This window comes from Lampetra planeri, chromosome 29, assembly GCF_965212315.1.
Source record: "Lampetra planeri chromosome 29, kcLamPlan1.2.h2, whole genome shotgun sequence".
NCBI lineage: Eukaryota > Metazoa > Chordata > Hyperoartia > Petromyzontiformes > Petromyzontidae > Lampetra > Lampetra planeri.
In genome coordinates this window covers 8,992,857-9,013,939 of record NC_136135.1, presented here as the reverse complement: position 1 = coordinate 9,013,939, position 21,083 = coordinate 8,992,857, and the positions used below count along the sequence as shown (strand labels likewise).

The 21,083-nt window shown below is 43.6% G+C and overlaps 1 protein-coding gene and 1 non-coding gene across 2 annotated transcripts in view; one reads left to right on the top strand and one right to left on the bottom strand.

Moving 5' to 3' along the window:
• Nucleotides 1-3,834: 3,834 nt before the first annotated feature.
• Nucleotides 3,835-21,083, bottom strand: part of LOC144728659 (B-cadherin-like) — a 45,668-nt gene continuing 28,419 nt past the window's right edge. Inside the window, exons 9-17 of the mRNA XM_078608239.1 lie at nucleotides 20,349-20,534; nucleotides 19,116-19,363; nucleotides 12,845-12,987; nucleotides 11,999-12,229; nucleotides 10,719-11,021; nucleotides 8,821-8,942; nucleotides 7,466-7,650; nucleotides 5,662-6,127; nucleotides 3,835-4,438 (exon numbers count right to left, since the gene is read on the bottom strand). Coding sequence (XP_078464365.1) covers nucleotides 4,313-4,438; nucleotides 5,662-6,127; nucleotides 7,466-7,650; nucleotides 8,821-8,942; nucleotides 10,719-11,021; nucleotides 11,999-12,229; nucleotides 12,845-12,987; nucleotides 19,116-19,363; nucleotides 20,349-20,534 — 2,010 coding nt within the window. The 3' untranslated portion in view covers nucleotides 3,835-4,312. The remainder of the gene's footprint in view (nucleotides 4,439-5,661; nucleotides 6,128-7,465; nucleotides 7,651-8,820; nucleotides 8,943-10,718; nucleotides 11,022-11,998; nucleotides 12,230-12,844; nucleotides 12,988-19,115; nucleotides 19,364-20,348; nucleotides 20,535-21,083) is intronic.
• On the top strand, nucleotides 5,168-5,273 carry LOC144728702 (U6 spliceosomal RNA). The gene has a single exon (XR_013587559.1). It is a non-coding gene; the product is annotated as a U6 spliceosomal RNA (small nuclear RNA).

Below are 21,083 nucleotides of genomic sequence, written 5' to 3'. Positions count from 1 at the left end.
ACTTGAAAAGTGTTTTTTGTATTATCACAACAGTTTTCTTCAAACATAACATAATGGCAGCCTCAATGGCAGCATTAAAGTTATATATTTCATAAAGAATAGTAAGATAAAACAGGTGTGAGTTATTTAAACAAGAACTGATAGCCTTTGAGCTGTAAAAGCAAACCTCGGTCTTTTTCATTCAACTTAAAATGACTCCATTTGTCCAACACTGCATATAATAAAAACCGCATGCAATATTTTAATGGGTCCCACGCTGTTTTGCGATTTCCGTTGCCCATAAACGTCCGAGAGAAAGAAATAGAAATGTGCAAAAAAAAACACGTTTAAAAAAGGGGTCACGTCGAAAAGGTGCGATATCTACAACAGGTGCCAACTTGATACAAAACAGAAAGCTCTGTCAATACACCTTAGCGAATTTAAACAAGGTGCAGTTTGCTTAAACATGCCTTTTCCAAAACAACAGGATATTATCAGTGGGCTTTCGTGAAGCAATATTCACGATTCATAATTAAGTTAATTTTGGGTCAGGTCGCCGTGTAGATTTTAGTTTACGCAATAATCCTCCACCCCTTGACAGTCAATCAAACCAAGTTGTGAACGTCATGAGAAAATATGCCAGTTGATTTAGTTTATCATAAAAAACGGAGGAATGTTGAAAAGCCAAAGCAAAATGTTGCCAATGTTATTATTACACGCAGCAACATCATCATCATCACCAGGTGTTGACAGAAGCTGAGCCTCTTGTGTGATAGAGATTCCCGATCCGGGTCCTTATGTAGATGCCATGACGTCATCGGGACACCCATGCTGGTGGACCGGGTGAAACATTACTGTTGCTTGCTGCAATCAACACCGATTGTTAAAACTGGTTCAAACATGCCCACGTCACAACTTGATTCGATTGGCATTGTCAGCTGGTGGAGGGTTAGAGTAAAAACAAATGCTATTATAACTACACGATCTAGCCCAAAATAAACTAATTATGAAACACAAAATATACTAGTAGCAACACCAACTAACAAAAAAAAGGAATGGAAACGTTTGTGCCAATTGTTTAACTTTGCCACGATTGTTTAGATACTGTATATCATAAGCATACGTTGATGAGACCTAGAACACTTAGATCAGCTGTGGCAGAACCTGTACTCTAGATCTGGCTAAACGTTGTGATGTGTGTATAGTTACAGTGGTGTCTCGTGTCACTGCAGTGTCACTCCAGCCTAACCTGGTTAGTGTCACTAGCATAATCTTATCATTGTTAGAATTATGATAAACCCATACCTCTAGGACTGACAACTTGAATATCGCGTTGTGTGAAAGTCGTTCGTGGTTTATTATATATAGATGGGTCTCAGTCGTAAGAATGTTGAGTTTTCACTGAAGGCTCACAACCACCAAAAGAGATACTGCTCAAACTCTTGGTATGGGGATACATTGTCTTATAATGTGTATAATTGTGTAAGTGCATTACAGTTTTAACATATTACTCTACACAATGACACTGCCGTCGAATCATTGCGAATTATTTATGTCATGGTTTATGGCAATCGAGGCCATAACCCAAGATTTGGAATGTGTGGAGAACAAGTTATTAAAACAGACTGTAACATAATAATGCATGTGCAAATTCATATAATTTAATCTCACATTATATCCAAATTTGTTTTTACCAAAGGCTTAAAACAACACTAAATATGATTTATTCCTAACATGTTTGGTCAAAACGAGGTCGAAAATGCATAGCCAATTACAATGAGGTTTTTTGGAAGCTCGCTTAATATAAAACGACACTTTTGTGGATATGTATTATTTACTCATCACAATATAACTTCCACAGTTACAAATGAGTAATTCAGCTTCTCGCTATGGAGCTAATACAATTCTTACTATCGAGGGCAAAACAAAGCTTATGTCAGAGAGTATAATTAGACATTGTGCAATATATAACATTCACTTAACTTGTGAAATGTTCAACACAGCTAACATTTCCCTGTGGGGGAAAAAAACGGTGTTGTGATTGGCATGGAAGAGCAATAGAGGCATTACGATTCAGTCACTCAGTAACTCGGTTAATTGTTGCGATTCCCCTCTATAATCATTGCTGTTTTGAACACTGTGGTGATGGTACCGGCCTCTAGTGACCACAGTGGTCAATGTGAACCCATTACATACAGCAACAAAAACATAGCTTCGTACAGGTGTGCATTGATGCGCAAATAATTTAGCTTGTGGATGGATATTCCCGTAGACTCTGGATTATAAGACGACTTTTCCCCCCATGTAGTTTAAAGCAATAGTCGGGAGTGCTTCTTACTATCTGGTGTGTGCGCGTGCTCGCAAGACCAGATTTGTATACTTTATTGACACCGGGCACATGTTTGGGGTGTCTCTCAATATCCCAAGTATCTTAAAATACAGGGAAATATTCTTAATCATCGCATCGCTAGACCCCGATCATAAAACGTTCACAATAGAACACCATTGCCTTACGCGAGGTTAATAAAGACATGCCACTGAATGCAATGTTTGCGTTGCATGAAACTAATGTCATGATAATCCACGTATTACAACAAACATAACTGCGTCTCAGGCGTATTGATTAAGGATAACAACACATTGATCAAAATATTTTCTCTGTGCCAATGCAGTAGGACAATGCAAGCAAAACTAGACCGCAAAAATATGGTCATCGTTTTTTTTTGCCATGTGGGAAATTGATGGTGTGATAAGATTGGGTTTGGTGTGCATGTGAGCGCATCACTTTAACATGACCCAACGTCCTTGACATTCACTCAAACAATGCACTTTATATAGAAAGCAGTGTCGCCTCACCGCAACCCACCCCATTGTCCGTGCCCAAACAAACACACAAAAATAAGTAAAAAAAAAACCTACTACTACAGCACAGCTATATTAAACCAATTGCATTGGCCCTCAGCGAACATAAGCAACCTTTTTTTAAAGAAATAAGTAAACAAACAGATGTACAGGTATGTGTGCCGAATTGTATAATGTCGCACCATACACGAGCGACGGGGTTCCCAAACTTTCTGAACTCACTGTCAACTATCATAGCATTTTGCGTAACACTATGCACCAATAATATTTTTAAAAAAGGTAATACTCTAAATTGTAGAATTTTCAACAGTTCCATGGACCACTTAATTCCTACTGCCTTGCGTACTGCAGTTTGGGAACCACTGCACTAGCGACTGCATTTAAAAAATGGTTTTGCAATACATTTTAACAGCCTCATCTTTTCATGGCTTTTACAGCATACAGTCACATGGTGAACCACCACATATCTTTTACAGCTAAATTAAGGTGTACAGTTCAGCGGTTGTGCACAAGAGATCCTAAATAACACGTGGTGAAATATTTGACATACCATCCATATTGTTACGTAAAGTAATGCACCACTGTTGTCGTAAGGGTTTTCAATTTGAACATGGTCGGAGCAGTTTGGTATTAAAAGGGGGCTTAAGAGAGAGTTAGGGGGTGCGAGATTCAAAATGACCGTGTCACAACACAAAGCAAGAGCAAGTAAGAATCATAATGGCTGTCTCACACGACAGATTCATCATGAGTAAAGCAAGTTCTCCAGTATAGAACTAATGGTCTGAACCTGGTCACCAACGACTACACAAAAATGTCTAACATTTATACTACAAATTTAACTCAATTCAACCGAGCTTAACTTTGAGGGCTAACAGTTTAAGAGATAGCACGGTGAATGCTCGTTGACGTCACAGTATCCTTAACAATGCATGAACAAGTGCTGGCGAATGCTGGATAAGATAGGCCAAGTGTAAATATACACGTGACTTAATATCAATAGCACACATTTTATTTGTGAAAGATACAAAAACTGTCTGCCAGAAGCCGATTTTTGCATTCAAAGTGAATGGATGGACATATACATGGGTGTGTGGATGGATAAATTAGTGGATGAAATAACAAATTGATTGATGGAAGAATACATGGATGGGTGGCTCAAATAGATACATGGATAGATATATATGTATGCATGTTGAACTTCGTTTACACCGTACAGAGCCAACCGTGCTAATCGGAGGTGTGGGATGGACAAAAAGAGATATGGATATACAAACAAGATTGATATACAAACGGATATAAAAATAGATGAACGGATGAAAACAAAGATAAACGGATGGTGAAACAGACGGATGGATGAAATAACTTCTAGATAAATGGATGAATGGTGAATGGATGCATTAACAAGTTAATAACTGGATGGGATAGATTAACGAATTGGATGGTTGGATTGATGGGGTGTTGACTTGTCTATCTATTGCAAGTTAAGGTCAGTGAGGCAGGAGAATGAATCAGGAGGTGTGCACCTCCCTTCATAGCTGTAGATCAAGCGTGTGTCCAGCGGCATCATGGCTGGGTCAGCATCCACCAACAACTTCACCTGGAACAAAGACAGACACATGCGCAGGCACACACAAACACACGAAGGCAAAGACAGGCAGTCGGGCATTGCAGATTAAGTTAGCATTCACTCCCAATGCGTCCACAGTTATATGTGTTACCCAGTATAACCAGCATAACCGCTACCTCAGTTATACTGGGGAAATAACGTTCCCTGCGTTGATTTAGCCAATTTGTGAATTTGTGACTTAAGCACTTGGAACCCAGGCTTCAAAAGTCATCACATGACCACACTGAATAATTGTGACTCTATCATCGTTAGTGGTATTCGTGCCATTCTTATAGTGCAAGACTTTTACGAGGATGCTATTGTATCTTGACTTAAAGCTTTCGTAGTAACATAGAATCGGTCACTTAGCAGCTTAGCACTTGTTGCTGGCAGGGAAGTGGATCTGCAGTTACAGCAGCCTTGACTGAGAACAGGCCACGTGATAGACCAGAGAGAGGGATATCGGGGAAAGGTTACTGAAGGGGCACGTGGGGGAAGCCCGGGAACCCGCTAGTAAGGGGGCGTGGCCGGGGCGGAGTGAGGCGACGCTAGGAGCATAAAAGGAGGCCCTGAGCAATTGCTCGGGGCTGTCGTGTGGAGTGGGATCCCGTCGTGCTGCTGGAGTCTTTATCACCGTCTCCGTCTTCACCATCTCGGCGTCGTTAGTCAGGCAGTATGTCAGCTGTCCTGACTGGGAGCTATAGTTACTAAGTGTGAACTGTTAAGGATGTTAATACATATACTAAAATTGGAACGATACAGAGAAGCTTAGCATGGCCCCTGTGCAAGGATGACTCTTAGTGTCTCTGAGCCAGTCACTACACTATGATTCACAGTCATTGTCTGCAGTAGATTCACAGTGGGAGCGATAATCACTGTGTTCTCCAAATCAAGAAATTTGCTGGTAAATGTTCAACACGCGGTTATGATAATTTGCCGTTTGCTCTTCAAACGCCACGCGGGAAAAGATAGTGTGGAATAAGCCCATAATGATCTCCCCATCCAAAATCAAAATATGTATTTACACTGGAGGAATCCAATGAACTTTGAGGCTATTTATCACAGATGTCCAGTAGGGGCGGGTCAGCAAGTTACAATAACAAAAAAACAATAAAAAAAACGATGGTGCAAAATATAAAAGAGGTAAGTGAGTGATTATAAATAAATAAATATACATTAAGTATACATTTCATGAACACATAAATTCCCAGCACCTTGTAAAGAACCTTGTCCATGTTTTCTTGACCCAGTTTGTAGCCACCCATGGCCTTGGCACTCTTGAAACGCAAGGTCTCGCTGGCCACTGGAGCATCCTCCCTGTAGACAGCGGCCCGCTGCCACTGCTGCTGTGCCCCGTCGCTAAACTGAGCTGTGGCCGTGCTGTGCCCGGCCGCCCATCCACCCGCATGGCCGAGCCTCACAGTGGGGCTCATGGCTCGAGCGGAAGGGGATGTGGGTCTGAGTGTGCCCCTAATGCTGCTGACGTTGCTGCTGCTCGCGACGGTCGCGGAGCCATTGGCGGTGGCCACATGCTCCCTCGCCGCCAGGGCATTTGCCATATCCCCGGCGTGGGCAGCACGGCCCAGCCCGGCCTGCACGATGCCACCCACGCCATTCTGCTGCTGCTGCTGCCGCTGCGCCAATGATGACGACGAGTGCTGCGTGGTTTTCTTCATGGTGCTAGTGGGTGGCAAGAAAACACTAATTGGAAACGTGCGTTTAGAGTATTCTTCATTGCAAGGCCCTTTCGGGCCACTGGCGGCCCCTGGTGGCCTTTAGTGCGGCCCCTTTGAAGTGTGGCCCCTGATAATACACAAATGTAGAAACACCCCCTGTCATCGTGCTGTCAAATGGTTTCAAATATATGGTGCCCCCCCCCCTTCCCGCCCCCTCAAAATTAGTGAAGAACACTAGTTTAGAGAGTATTTGTCTGCTACTAGACATTTCCACATGATGAGAAACTTCGCTGAGCTATTATTTGTGGCCAGATCACTTCTGAAAAAGAGCTAGATAGCTCAACATGGGCCATACCAGGTAAAATATAAATAGTAAATACTTTTTTGGTCTTTAGGTAAAGTCACGTAGATAGAACAATATAAAATCACGACGTTTCGATCGCAACACAAGCAATCGTCCTCAGGTAAAAAAAAATATAGCAAGGGAGCTGCTGAAGCAGGGTGTTATATAGGCCTGAGATGGGTGCAGCCCAAGGGTAAGTGGGCGGGGTTAGAGAAGGAAGATGGAGGGCACCCCAAAGCTGTTGGTCTGGCCATTGTATTGTGAGAGATTAGCATGTCAATGTAGCCACCACCACATCGAGGAATGCAACTCAGAGAGTCGGAAATAACTGCTAACATCGGCAGGTGGGATGGAAACATCACAGCCAGTTATGACTTAAACTGGTTAATAACGTCCTTCCAATGATTGCTCGATTTGTACCCATCTTCTCGGTTGAAATTTGATCTGTGTTTATAAATCTGGATGGCTTCATGAACTTAACCAGTTTAAGTCATAACTGGCTGTGATGTTTCCAGCCATGCCGACGCAGAAAGCCATAAGTGTAAGTAAGGCCTCGGCACAATTTGGCCCCAAAAAGAAAATGGTGAAATGTGAACATTCCCCAATGTGTAAATTGGACCCAAAGTGTCTCCACGCTCAAATGAGCTTCAGATTGTGGTCATCTAATAAAAAAAACATCAAAGTGGTTTCCCATTCGAATGAGCAAAGAGGAGAGCTCATCTCCATTTGCATCTCTACGTTCATAAAATATATAATCCAGATTCCTATGACAGGAGTAAGTTTGTTGATAGGACAACCACTGTTGAGTTCCCCTAAAGTGGTACTAATTTTATTCACCTTGAGAGGTGGGGAGGGGGGGATAAATTAAGGGCAGAATTGACCCTTGACCAGCATTTGAACTCGCACCCTTCCCAGTTACAAGACGCGCATTCTAACTGCTTTGCATCACTCGCCCTGACAGAAGGCTCCGTATGCAGTGGTGGTTGTGCGAAGACGTACGTGCTGGTCGTTACTATTTTTTCCGTGAGGTTGGCGCTACTCATGGGCGCGGAGATGCTCTGAGCTTCCACCTTGAGCAGTGCAGAATCTTCCTGCTCATCGAGGTTGGCGGCGGATGAGAGCACGGTCTTTTCTGCATTCGAGTACTGCTTGTTCATACTGAACGCCTGGAATGCGCTCATGTCCTGCGAAAGTACGGCAGTGGCTTTCAAACGAAGCACAAACCGGCTCGTCGTCTGCCCTTAACGACACCAAAATCCATGGCTTCATTTGTCGCTCGATACTTTTCTAGGCTGGCTTGGAGTCAAGATTATCTGTGTGAGACACAACCACTAGACAACAAGGTCCTATAAAAAATATCCTATTCTATCCTATATAAATATCTGTGGCATATTAGGAATGAACCACTCTTTCTTTTAATAAGTCCTTATGTGCTGTGCAGTACATCAATGCACGTGTGTATACCAGCATGTGATGACTGAGTTGGGCCTGTGAGGGGGCTGGCAGCGTTAATGATTAAGCGGACGTGTACACCAGTCACGTGGTTATTGGCGACTCGGTGAAGATTGCTGCGTGTGACACACATGCTGTTGCATTCTACAGATTAACCACAATAAATGTGTTTGCCCTCGATTTGGAGCACCTGCCCAACGTCCTTCATTTCGGGTGTGCAACATATAATTGTAGCCTGTATTCCTATAATTCTATGAACAGCTTGTGGACAAAATAAGGTGAAACGAATGTGGCATGCGGAAATCATTCCTAAACTACATTTTGGACTCTTCCATTTGGAAATTAAGCGCTACCAACAACACAATGTCCATGGGTCTCCGTCAGCTTTGGTTGATGCTCATCGCTCACCTTCATAGGTGAGCCTGTGCTAAGCTAGTGGCGAAAATGCCACATTCTTATAGTGAGCGCTACTCTGTATAGGACAAAATCAGATCCATCTGGCATATGAGGAAATAGTAACGTGTCAGGGAACGATGGAGCCGGGAATATTTGATCCACAAGGACCAGAGAGTCGTGGTCTGGTACTATAACAAATGTGTTCCTCCATAGAACGTTCCACAAAATCTGCACCTCCACAAAATCCGCACCTTCGATGAGCACGGGTTACTACTCATGGTGCATAAGAAGTTCTACATACATACACAAAGTGATGATTATTTCTGTAAACCCCGAAGATATTGTAGGCTGTGTCAACTGTCAGCCAACCATCGACAGGGATTTTAACTCCACTTCGCTCACAGTCTTCTGCCATAATGTGCTTAATAATGACAGAGACAGTAGTGCAATCTGGGAAAGCCATAATCGAGAAGTAGATAGAAAATGGTCATGCATTTGCTAAGTACCTGGTCTTGCTCTCCTGCCTCTCCCATGTAGTTAACGACCAATCCTTTTGTGTCATTCCCAACAATCATGGCTTTTCCTTTCTTCGGAAACAGTTTCGAGGCCGCACAGAACAGTCCCACAGCTGAAATGTAAACACCGACATCAAGACAGACTCTTTCATCAATTTAATACGTAAGCTTTCTCGACCAATATTATCCATAATCGAGGTTTTTTTTTGATCGCTTAAATGTAAATGTGTCGTTAAACCCACCCGCAGCCACCAGTTTGTTCCTAGTTCAGCACACTCGTGTGTTGGGGAGTAATTGTAAATGTTGTGGGTATACTCTCCAACACACCAGTGTGCTGAACTTATAACGACATGTTTTGTTTACGTGACAAACCTTACTAATTGGCTGTGTTGGGTGATGGTGGGTTTAATGACACCTTTATATTTATGCGATCTTACCCGAAAAACCTCTATTATGGATCTTTCATCAATCACCAAAATGACAGCAAGATAAATCTCCTTCCGTTCTACACCTCCACTTGTAACAGCATATATTTAGTCTTATCAGACTATGGGCCGTCCAGACTTAAGCTAGCTATACAAAATATGTTGTAACGAGGAAACCCTCCCTGTTTTTTTTCTTCCTTCTCGGGCTCATCAGCAGAGTCTAATATTCTGAAAGATTACTGCTTGTTTTACCTGAGCGTATTGATAAGTGCCATCTTCCTACACCATGGTCATCAGTGCGCAAAACAAAAATACTTACATTTATTGTAAAAAAATGTCCATGAAACCAACATAAGCTTCACTGAGTTGATTTTTTTTCCCAAGAGGGCTTTCCTTTGGAATGGTTTACAAATGAATGTGTCCAATATCTATGTATGTGGGAGGAAACCAGAATGTTTCACGCATGCCAAATAATATCACTAAAACTGTACAAATTGAACTATTTTATAGTCAATTGTCTCTCCTCTGGCCACTGTGGTCTGGAATTCCACACAACTCTCTCATTGTCCTCTGCCCCACTATGATATTTTTTTCTCATCCATTCTTACCTGATGACGGTTGCTTGTGTTGCAATCGAAACGTCGAATTCTATTATTATTTGATTTGATTTTCTACGTGACTTTACCGAAAGAACCAAAGTGTACAAATCGACTTGATGTTTTGCCTCCTAAAGGAATTTCATTGCTCAGTCACTCCAGGCATTGCACTAGGTTGGTGTCCCACAAACACGATTCCATGCCTACATGTTGCTGGATTACAGGCATATTCTTAGGTTTTTTCGGTAAAATCACGTAGGTAAAACATCAAAATTAATGAAAATAAAATAAAATAAAAACAAAAATCACGACGTTTCGGAGGCAGCTAATCTTGCTGTGACGGTCCCACCTGATGACGGAGACTTGTGTTGCCTCCGAAACGTCGTGATTTTTGTTTTTATTTTATTTTATTTTCATTAATTTTGATGTTTTACCTACGTGACTTTACCGAAAAAACCTAAGAATATGATCCCTTGCAGTCACGAAAGCTTCAAATCTAGAATGGATTACAGGCATGCGCCAACCACACCCTCCTTGATGAGATCAGCAAGGTATTGTGGTTCATACTCCTTGACACGATCTGAACAGTATTGTGATTAATTTGTGGCAAGTACTCTGTGTGAAATGAGTGCGACCTTACAATTCATTCAAAAGCCTCGGGCCAGGCTCTCTTAAGGACAAACAAAGTTAACTTCCTTAAATAATCTCCCTATTTTATTGAACCCAATAGGATGATAGGCAGTCAACTCAGACTGCATTTTTGTTTTCACCTAGCAACCGTTTTAATGTTCCACAAGCATTTCTGCCACAATTCCACCCAGCCAGCATGTCATAAGTCAATGAACGACTGCAATCGTGTTGTACCCACCGAGGAGAGGCAAAAGCAGGAGTGAGCAGATGATGGCAGCCAGCGCTCCTGCGGAAAGGCCAATTCCAGATCCACCATGGGTGTAGCCAGGAACACCCCCAGCCACTCCACCCTCTCCACCCACTCGATCGTCCATTCCCCCGTGAATGCCTATCGCTCCGCCAGCACCCGCCTTGCAGTCGCACACCTTGACAGACACCACGGACGTTTTGCTAAGGCCAGGCTTGTCCGTGACGGACACGGGGACTTCTTGAGTTCCGCACTCCAGGTTGTCCTTCTCCAACGACATCAAGGCCGATGTGTCTGTAATAAAGAGGTGCATTCGTAAAAAGGATTACAGAAGCGGTCATGAGTCAACAAATGCCAAATGTCCCAAGGTATGATAGACTGTGTGGTCCCCACTACTGCAGGACCACCATTTTGAGAGTCTTATGACCAGCGCTTAGTTTTAACTGGAATAGTTCGGAATGCTGTTCCGATAATTATTTTAGGCATGCCACATCTATCTCACATTAGTTTTCATCGCATTGCATGCATCGCTGCATTCACTTGCATTGCATTGTACTGCATGCAGCAATATCCCAAGAAAAAAAAAACATGAAGGAAAGTAACTTTCAAAAGTCTGTGCATGGAACGGATCACCTCATATCATCAACTAGCTTTTTTGCCCGTCTAAGGACGGGTGTATATTGCAGTAAATCTGAAATATTCAATAGAAAAATTGTTCAGCTCATGATTATTAATGAGGGGGGGGGGTTGCCCCATATGGACTGACGTCACCCCCTCATGGTTATTGTGGAGGGGTGCGGAATGTGGAGTGACGTCACCCGCTCATGATTATTAATGAGGGGACGGGTGCGGCATGTGGAGTGCGCAACCTTGTGCATTAGTGTAAATTTCAACGCCGGCATGAATATTAATGAAGGGGGGGGGGGCTCTTTTGCAGTGACGTCACGCACTGATGTAGCACTATGCTGCCTATAATTATTTTTTACCGTCACTTTCTGTAAAGAAACGTCATATTTGAAGAGACTCTGCATAATCAATTATTTAATTCAGCTAGACCTTCCTCTGCGTTCGTGTAAAAATCCACCCACTCATGAATATTAATGAGGGGGGGGGGTGGGCCTCATGTGAAGCAACGTCACGCGGGGGGGTGGGCCTCATGTGGAGTGACGTCACGCGCGGGACGGACAGACATTTGTGGGTGATTATAGTAGGTAATGCCACGTGTGATTTATGTCGCTCAAGGTGAACCCGCGCCTGGGCCGCCAGCGTACCGCTCGTGGCATCGAAGGTCCACTTGTATCTGGAGTTGTCGTAACTGCTGGGTAGGGAGAAGGTGAGCGGGCGGTCACCGGGCGAGCCATCGTCCCGAGCTACGAGGGTTAGCTGTGCCTGCTGCGACGCCTTCTCCACACAGTAGCTGCTGCTGACCAGGCTGAGTCGTCCATTGTCGGCGCCATCCACGATGATGACCACCGTGCCCGTCCCGGTAAGAGAAGGCGAACCTTTGTTCACCGTAGGAATAAATAATAATAAAGTCGTGATGATGTATTTGTATGAAAGTGTCATCTTTGGAAATTGCACCTGAACAAGTGTAGAATTTATAAAATGCACATCCTGCAAGCGGAGGTGCAGGAAACCGTCGATAAGCGGGTTAGCTGCCAGAACCAGTGCCAATGATTGCCCAAGCTCTGTGGTCCTATATTGGAATATTTGGCCTATTCCTTTAATGAGTGTTTATACATATGTGGGGGGAAACTAGAGTACTGAAATGTCACTCGGGTAATTGGTATCATAGCGCATTCTACATATAGTTTCTCACAGATTGTTGGGAACAGTTCCATTAGTGAACACCTATTAAGGCTACCATGACAAATGTCTGGGTGGATGTGTGACCAGAACCACATCGGGCCACCTTTGTTTTCCCAATGCAGTGTACACACCACACCTGGTACTCATTTAAGGCTGAATTAATCAAGGGGAGGACCTGGGACTGAATCAGGTGTCACTTTCCACTGATGCTAACCATGGCCAATTAATTGAAGTCAGGTAAGTGAGTTCATAGTTCAGTGTACTAACCACGGCACCACTGCTCCCCTCACACACACAGACCATCTCACCATCCTTTATAGCGATGACTGTTGCAGTGTATGTGTTGTTGTAGATAAAGGACGAGTCTCGGCTGAGTTGGGCCTTCGAAGTAACCTCTCCCGTCATGGAGTTGATCACCAGTACATTGGCCGCGTCCCGCAGAATCTCATACCTGAATGTCACGAAGACAAACAAGCATAGTAAAGGGGTCACGTTGACGATCCAGCACTCACAGAGTCACTCCAGTCGCTCCCTCACGGGCAGCCAGTCACCTCCTTATCACCCTACTACCGCTACTGTCAGTGACGTAACTATGGTGAATATGCAGCGTAATGTGATGCATTGGGGCCCAGTCGGCCACAGATAAACAGGTACAAAAATGTTAAGAAATTATTTTTTTGAAATGTACTCATTAAAAATTACCTGCAGTCTACTGCCATGGACCAAGCCCGCTTAACACATCTGGCTATCGTATCAATAAGGAAATTCTAGACCCATGGGCCGGCATGAAAGCAAGACGCATGGCCACTTAATTGTGAGTATTGTCCCTTCAAATATGTTTTATTAATGCTGTCACTGTAAGATTGTCTTCCTCTAAATCCAATACACAGTGCAACTAGAATAATATATATATAGTTGTGGCCGACATTATTGTATACGGGTTATAAACAGTCAGGAGAAAGGAGGAGGGCCCACGGTCGTATCTTGCATACCCCATTGAAATTGGTCGTTGCACCCCTGGCTACCATCAAGGTTAGTCAATTTAATACGTAGGTTTTCACGACCAATATTATCCACCTGATTGGCTCACAAGTGACGACATCACATTTATCACATCATTTTTATCCCTCTATTTAAGACCAAAGCAGGAGGATTTCTCCACAACTTTTGGCATCCGCCTGATGATGCTAGCAATGCCGGATTACCCTCGTAGCAAAAGTAGCATATGCTACGGGGCCCGCATTTTCAAGGGCCCCGCGCTAAATGATTTCAAGCTATCAATTCCGGTTTAGTGATTCTGCACTTGCTCTATTACTATAGTATTAGCCTGATTTCAACTTTTATGAAGGACTGGGTGTTTAAGGTTAGCAATTTGTCGTATTATCTGGTTGAATAGAAAATAAAAAAAAATACAATTACTTTACTATGCAAGTTGTAAATTTGTGTTTTCATATTTACGTGTTTTTATTTTATTTAGGGCCCCTTTATAACATATGCTACAAGCCCTGCACTAGCTGAATCTGACACTGGATGCTAGTTATAATTACTGGCGCACCGTCGTACTGGAATTGTACATTTTGTGGGTTTATCTCTCTGTAATAAAAGACTTCGTCAGGCACTGCTGGTCTCCGTTGGTCTTTTTAGTTTCTTTCTCCGCACCCCGCTGGTCCTGATCGCGGACCAGCGTCTCCTCGCGTGTGCCCCGAATGCTCCTCGCGCGTGCCCCGCACGCACTCCCTCTACAGCTCCTCTACTCGCGTGTGCCCCGCACGCGCTCCCTCGTCAACTCCTCCGCTCTTCCTCACACCCCGCTGGTCCTGACAGCGGACCAGTGTCTCCTTGCGCGCTCGCGCGAGCCCCTCCAATAGCTCCTCCACTCCCTCACTCCGCACACTGCTGGCTGACGGCGTGCTGAAGGTCCTTAGGCCACGTGGCCGATGGCACGGATCCCTTCTCGCCACTCAACGTGGCTCAGCCTTCTTACTCCCGCAACTGATCCCGATCCCTTCCGGGCTCCCCCTTATATCCTGTTTCGCACGTGATCCTGACTCCTCCCCTTCCGGATCGTCAGATCCGGCCTTCCCATACTGGCTCCGCCCCCCAATACCCCGACCCGTGTGATTGGGCCAGAGCCCAGCAGCAAACCCCATTTATGCTCGCATTACATCTCCAACACACCGATGTGCTGAACTAGTAACGAATTGGCACGTTTTGTTTACGTGACAAACTTAACCAATTGGCTGTGTCAAGTGGTGGCGGGTTTAACGACACGTTTATATTTACACGATCTAACCCAACAATCCTCTGCTATGGATCTTGGTTAGTGTCCCCATGAACTCCGCTCGCCAATTTTTCCAGAACGCGGCCTACCTGACTGATTGTGCCTCCTCATCCACACTGTGTTCCAAGCACCACTACACTGGGGGTCACAACACGTTTATTTCTGCTTCTACTCTCTCACACTGCGCCACTTTGGAATTCCGTCCCATCGTCCACTTTCCAACGTTCTTACAACGTTGCTCAATACAATCAACGTATTAATTATTATCTATTACACCTTAAAGGGTGCTCGATGCTTGTGCATCGAACAACCGTTTGTTGTTTGTTTAAAGCAGTTTTGCCGATAACTTTACATAAATTCCATAACGTGCATATATCACGATGTAACACAATTTTTGTTCCTGGGTTGTAAGTGTTATTTTGTAATTGCTTATGCCTAAAAAGTATAGAAAATGACAATTATTCCCCATAAACTTTGCTTTTGTGACCAGGACAGTAATTTTTTAAATGTACCTATTTTCAATGATAAAATGGGCGAATTTGTGTCTTTTCGTTCACATAAAGTCAGCAAACAACAACATATTAATCAAAATAAACTAAAGTCATACAAAAATTACTACAAAAGATGTAGAAGTGAGTAGTTTTTCGAGATTTACGATTATACTGTAGATCACTTTCACGAATCAGCCCCCAAATGTAGTCTCCAATCATGTTCTCGTTATACTGTCCTTGGTAGTGGCATTCAAAGTCCAGTATATCCTGGTGGAAGCGCTCGCCTTGCTCCTCCGAGTACACTCCCATGTTTTTCTTGAATTTATCAAGATGAGCATCAACGATATGGACTTTGAGGGGCATCCTACAGCCCATTATGCCATAGTTATTCACCAGAGTCTCAACCAGTTCCACATAGTTTTCTACCTTGTGATTGCCCAGGAAGCCACGAAACACTGCGACAAAGCTGTTCTAAACCGCTTTCTCCTTTCTAGTGAGCTTTTTGGGGAATTAATTGCACTCTATGATCTCCTTTATCTGTGGCCCGATGAAGACACCGGCTTTGACCTTTTCCTCAGACAACTTAGGGAAGAAGTCTTGAAGGTACTTGAAGGCTGCCGACTCCTTATCTATAGCTCTGACAAATTGTTTCATGAGGCCAAATTTGATGTGCAGTAGGGCATCAGCACCATCCGGGCGTCCACCAGTGGCTCCCACTTGACAGTGTTCCTCCCCACAGAGAACTCGGTCCGCTGTGGCCAGTCCCGCTTGTGACAGTGCGCCTTGGTGTCCGTGCTGTCCCAAAGGCAAAGATAGCAGGGAAACTTGGTAAAACCGCCTTGGAGACCCATCAGGAATGCCACCATCCGATGACTTCCCAGCCGTACTCATTATACTTCAAGGCGTCCAGCAAGATCTTGATGCTGTTGTAATCCTATTTGAGGTGCACCGAGTGAACCAGGGGAAGAGATAGGTACTTGTTACCACTATGGAGCAGCACGGCTTTGAGGCTCCTGGATGAGCTGTCAATGAAGAGGTGCCGCTCCTTCTGGTTACAGGCGATTCCGATTGCCTCAAACAGACTGGCCACATTGTGGCTGAAGCAGAGCTCATGTTGACCAGTGAAGGAGCTGCAAAAAGGTTGGTGAATATTCCCCATATTTTCATCCAACAAGTTCCACTGCTTGAGCCTAGATGTCAAAAGCTCGACATTTGACTTGGTGAGACCAAGACCTCTGATCAAGTCGTTGAGGTCTTTTTGGTTGGGGTAGTATGGGTTTCTCTCCTCAGCTCCACCTCTGAAATTGTCATCTAGATCTACAACGTCTTCCTCGCTCTTTGACTTGCTGCTCTCTTCTAAAGACGGCTGCTCTCTCTCCGGAGGAGTGGGTACGGAGAGCTCATGGCAGTGTGGCATCGGCGCGTTGGATGAAGGTCCGGATGCGTGATAGCAGGTGCATTCTTGCCAGTCCAACGTTTGTAAGGGTCCACTATGCAGAAGTAGCAGTTGCTTGAGTGGTCAATGGGTTCCCGCCAAATTATTGGGATAGCGAAGTTAATGGCTCTTTTTTCCCCTCTGTACCATCCTACAAAAATACATTTATTTCACCCATGACTAATGTGTAAGAGATTCTCGCAACATTTTTCATATATACATTTTTTCAATAACATTGAAAATTGTAAAACATTTTTTAATTAAAAACTTTAACAATTTTTCTTTACAAATTTTATAACGTAAAATTCCGAGCAACAATTGTACATCTTACCTTCCAGAGTTTTTTTTGCATTGCTCGCAGGTGAAATGAGGTGCCCAGGGTTTGTCGTCATCCCCAACAGGCATGCCGCAATATGCCTTGTAGGCCTCACACATCTTAGCAGATGCTTCCACAAAGTACTTTTTCGCTCTTGTCTTGATAAATTGGGCGCAGACATAGCAAAATGCATCTGCCGGATGCTTGCAGCATCTTGATGCCATCTCCGAAAATGTAGATATGTATCCACTTAGGCAGCTGGAACTAAACTGAACTGTATTCTCAGGTTTTTTCGGTAAAGTCACGTAGGTAAAAACATTAAAATTAATGAAAGTAAAATAAAACAAAACAAAATAAAATTCACGACGTTTCGGAGGCAACACATCGTCGTGAATTTTATTTTGTTTTGTTTTATTTTACTTTCATTAATTTTAATGTTTTTACCTACGTGACTTTACCGAAAAAACCTGAGAATATGAATCATTGCAGTCACGAAAGCTTCAAATCTAGAATAAACTGAACTGGTTTTCTTAAGGTCCCTGTATTTATACTACTATTTCTATTACTGTACTGTAAAGTTATATAATGTTCTAGAAGTTACTCCAAGTTTACTCAGCCCTGAATCTATCTGAAATGTTCTGGAAAATAGGTAAATTTCAAAATATCACTGTCCTGGTAACGAAAGAAAACTTCGTGGGAATAATAGCCATTTTATGTACTTTTGAGGTATAAGCAATTAGGAAATAACACTTACTACCCAAGAACAAAAAAAATTGTTACACAGTCCCAGCAAAGAGGCTGTTGAATATATTCAGCAGCCTCTTTGCTGGGACGGCATTACTTCGTTTAGTTTACGTGGTGAAATTCCAGATCATGTTGTTGTTTGTAAAAGCCAATGCTAAACTGTCAGAAGCCACCATGTCGAAGAGCAGGCCAATACTTGCATATGCCAGTGTAGTAGTCAACACTGTGAATCATGTGAACAGCAATTGCAAAACAACGTGCCGGTACATACCTAGCGTTACACGGATTATATATTGACAAAGAGAGACTTAATTGAATCTCAAAGGGTATTCATCCGTTCTCCTTTTCAAAAAGGGTATTGCATTGAAATTCATGAACACCCTCCCTCTACACTGGCTATGCGCCGTGCTCACTAGTCCAGCAGAGGGCGATGTCTGCAAGCAAGATTTGAAGCGAGAGAGCTGTTACAACAATATATATAATCTCTTGTTGTAACAGCTCTCTCGCTGGTTCAGCAGTTCTACTGCTGGATTATTTTTCCCGCCCGAGGACGACCGCTTGTGTTGCGATCGAGACGTCGTGATATTTTTTTTTTACCTCCGTGACTTTACCGAAAGAACCAAAGAGAATGGATTCCTGCAGTCACGAAAGCTTCAAATCAAGACTATACTTTATTGTTGTTTTGCATTTGTCACTTTGGTGACCCTGGTTACTTACTATTCCAAATGAGACTCAAGTCGTGGTCTCCTGAATTCTCACCTGGTTCAACAAGTCAAGCCTAAGCTAACGCATGTGTGATGACGGCACTCAATGTGCACGCCATGAGACAACAGTCGCTTCAGATAATTTCAGTTCCTTAAAATATTCCCTCCTGCACCGCTGGGGTGGGGTGTGGGATATCCCCCCTCCCCTCTCCCTTCCCCTCCACAAGATTTAACAATCATAGTAGCAATCAATTACATTATTATTAATTGCAACCAAACATAAGGTTGGTCGCGAAAGCCTACGTCGTATTCTTAGGTTTTTTCGGTAAAGTCACGTAGGTAAAACATTAAAATTAATGAAAGTAAAATAAAATAAAAATCACGACGTTTCGGAGGCAACACAAGTCTCCGTCATCAGGTGGGACCGTCACAGCCAGATTTGCTGCATCAAGTGAGGCAATGATTCAAGATGTAATCCCTTAAAAGCAAGTTGAGGGGGGAGGAGAGGGGGGCGGAGCTCATCAGAATGTGGTAGCCAATGAATACGTCGCATTAGATGCTGAATTTTTTTTGGGCCAAATCCATCATCGTGCAAAGCCCCCACGTGCCTGATGTTGGTGTTGTGCTCGTTATCTGGGTCCCGGGCCAACACGGTGGCCACGCTGCTGCCCTTGGCCACGCCGTACTTCCGCGTGACCACCGTCTGCACTGGCATGAAGACGGGCGGCTCGGCCTGGTCCACCACCGTGATGATCACCCTGCAGACCTGGGTAATCGGCGTCACGCCGACCAGCGGCGTCTCGTTCTGCACCGTGATCGACAGCTCGTAGCGTTTTGTCTCCTCGTAGTCTAGAGTCTGGAAGGTTCGCCGAGGAAAGACGTCGTCGTCATCGTCGTCATGATCATCGTCGAGCAGTCGCAGTCTAATCAGCAACAGGCGTCTCAAAAAGTAGCAGCAACTCCAGTCTCAGTCTCATCATCATCATCATTATTATTGTTGTTATCCAGTAGCAGCAACAGTGTGACCCATTTATTATTAAAGTTGCGAAATTGTTTCAGGTAATTTTGCTATCTGTGAATATAGCAATCAAAGTCTAGTTCATGCAAATATTCTAGATTTGAAGTTTTCGTGACTGCAAGGATCCATACTCTTTGGTTCTTTCGGTAAAGTAACGTCGGTGAAAAAATTAAAATTGTATTATTTCTATTTGTATTCTTATTTTTTTTTCACCTACATTACTTTCCGAAAGAACCAAAGAGCATGCAAATATTGTTTGCCTCAAAACGAAACGCCAGAACATGTCCTTCTTTATCAATGTTAAATAATGTTTGTCTGATTCTGCATTTGCATTAGCACAAATAACAACAACTCCAGAACAATCCGTCTGCTTTGAAGAAGTACCATTGCCATAAATGTGATGCAAAACAGGGGGAGAACATACAAACTCTTGCACAGAAAGGTGCCCGAATTTGGAATAAAACCCAGGTTCTTTTTACTCTGAGGCACGAGTGTTACCATTACGCAACCCAGCTGTCTGGCTGGATAAACAGGAGCTGAAAGCGAGTGCCATTGTCAATTTTCTGAGAATCAGAGGTAGAGAATTTGTGCAGCAAAGGCATCCACGTTCTTCTGTGCGTGAGAATTTTCATCTTGAAAAGACAAGTCAAGGCTTTACTCTTGGTTCCCAGAAGTCCTGTCTTGGGGATTATGAACCTGGTCGAATGACTCACACTTCTTAAACAAACAACAACATAAACAACTACCCAACATTAAAACAATTATCCCCTTTTCCCTTGTTCACGTGTATCGATCTGTGACCATGAGTGCAAAGGATACCGACCTTATTCAAAGACATGACTCCCTCGTTAGTTTTGCGGTCCGTGATGATTTGAAAATATTTTCGCATGTCTCCGCTGGCGATCGAGTACACAGCCCACCAATGTTTCGTGTTGACTTTGTCTCGGTCTGTGACAGAAATTCTAACCACATCCATTTTGATGGTGTTTTCCACAACCGTTGCATACAGCTAAAACAAAAAAGACAAGAACGTTTAATATTAATCTGTGCATACAATTAATGCAAATCGTAGAACACGAGCGAAATCCATGTATGTTTTTTTGTTCGGGATCACATATTCAAGGATTGAGATGTTATTTGGTGGCACTCAGGATGTTGATGGAAATTAGACATTCTTGTGGTAGGGTCCAGTAACTTTCTCAAGACTGCTGCTGAATTCCCACAGTGGTGCAGCTGCTCATTTTATCAATATCAGAAGGAATGTTATGATTTGACCCATGCTTGGGATACGAACTTATAACAACAACATCACCAGGTAGGATAAAAACAAAACGAACAATGAGTTACAGCCATTAGGGGGGTCCCCCCAGGCTAGTTTTTTGTCCACCTCCCCACCTCCGATTCGCATGGGAGGCTACGTGCGGTATGAAAGAAGTTCAAACAAAGACAAAGATCCCCATATAGCCTTAACAGACTGTTGGGGCAAGCGAGCAGCTATGAAGGCCAGCACGGCACACGAGGGGGTGGCGGGGCCAGCACCACGCACGGCCGCCTTTGT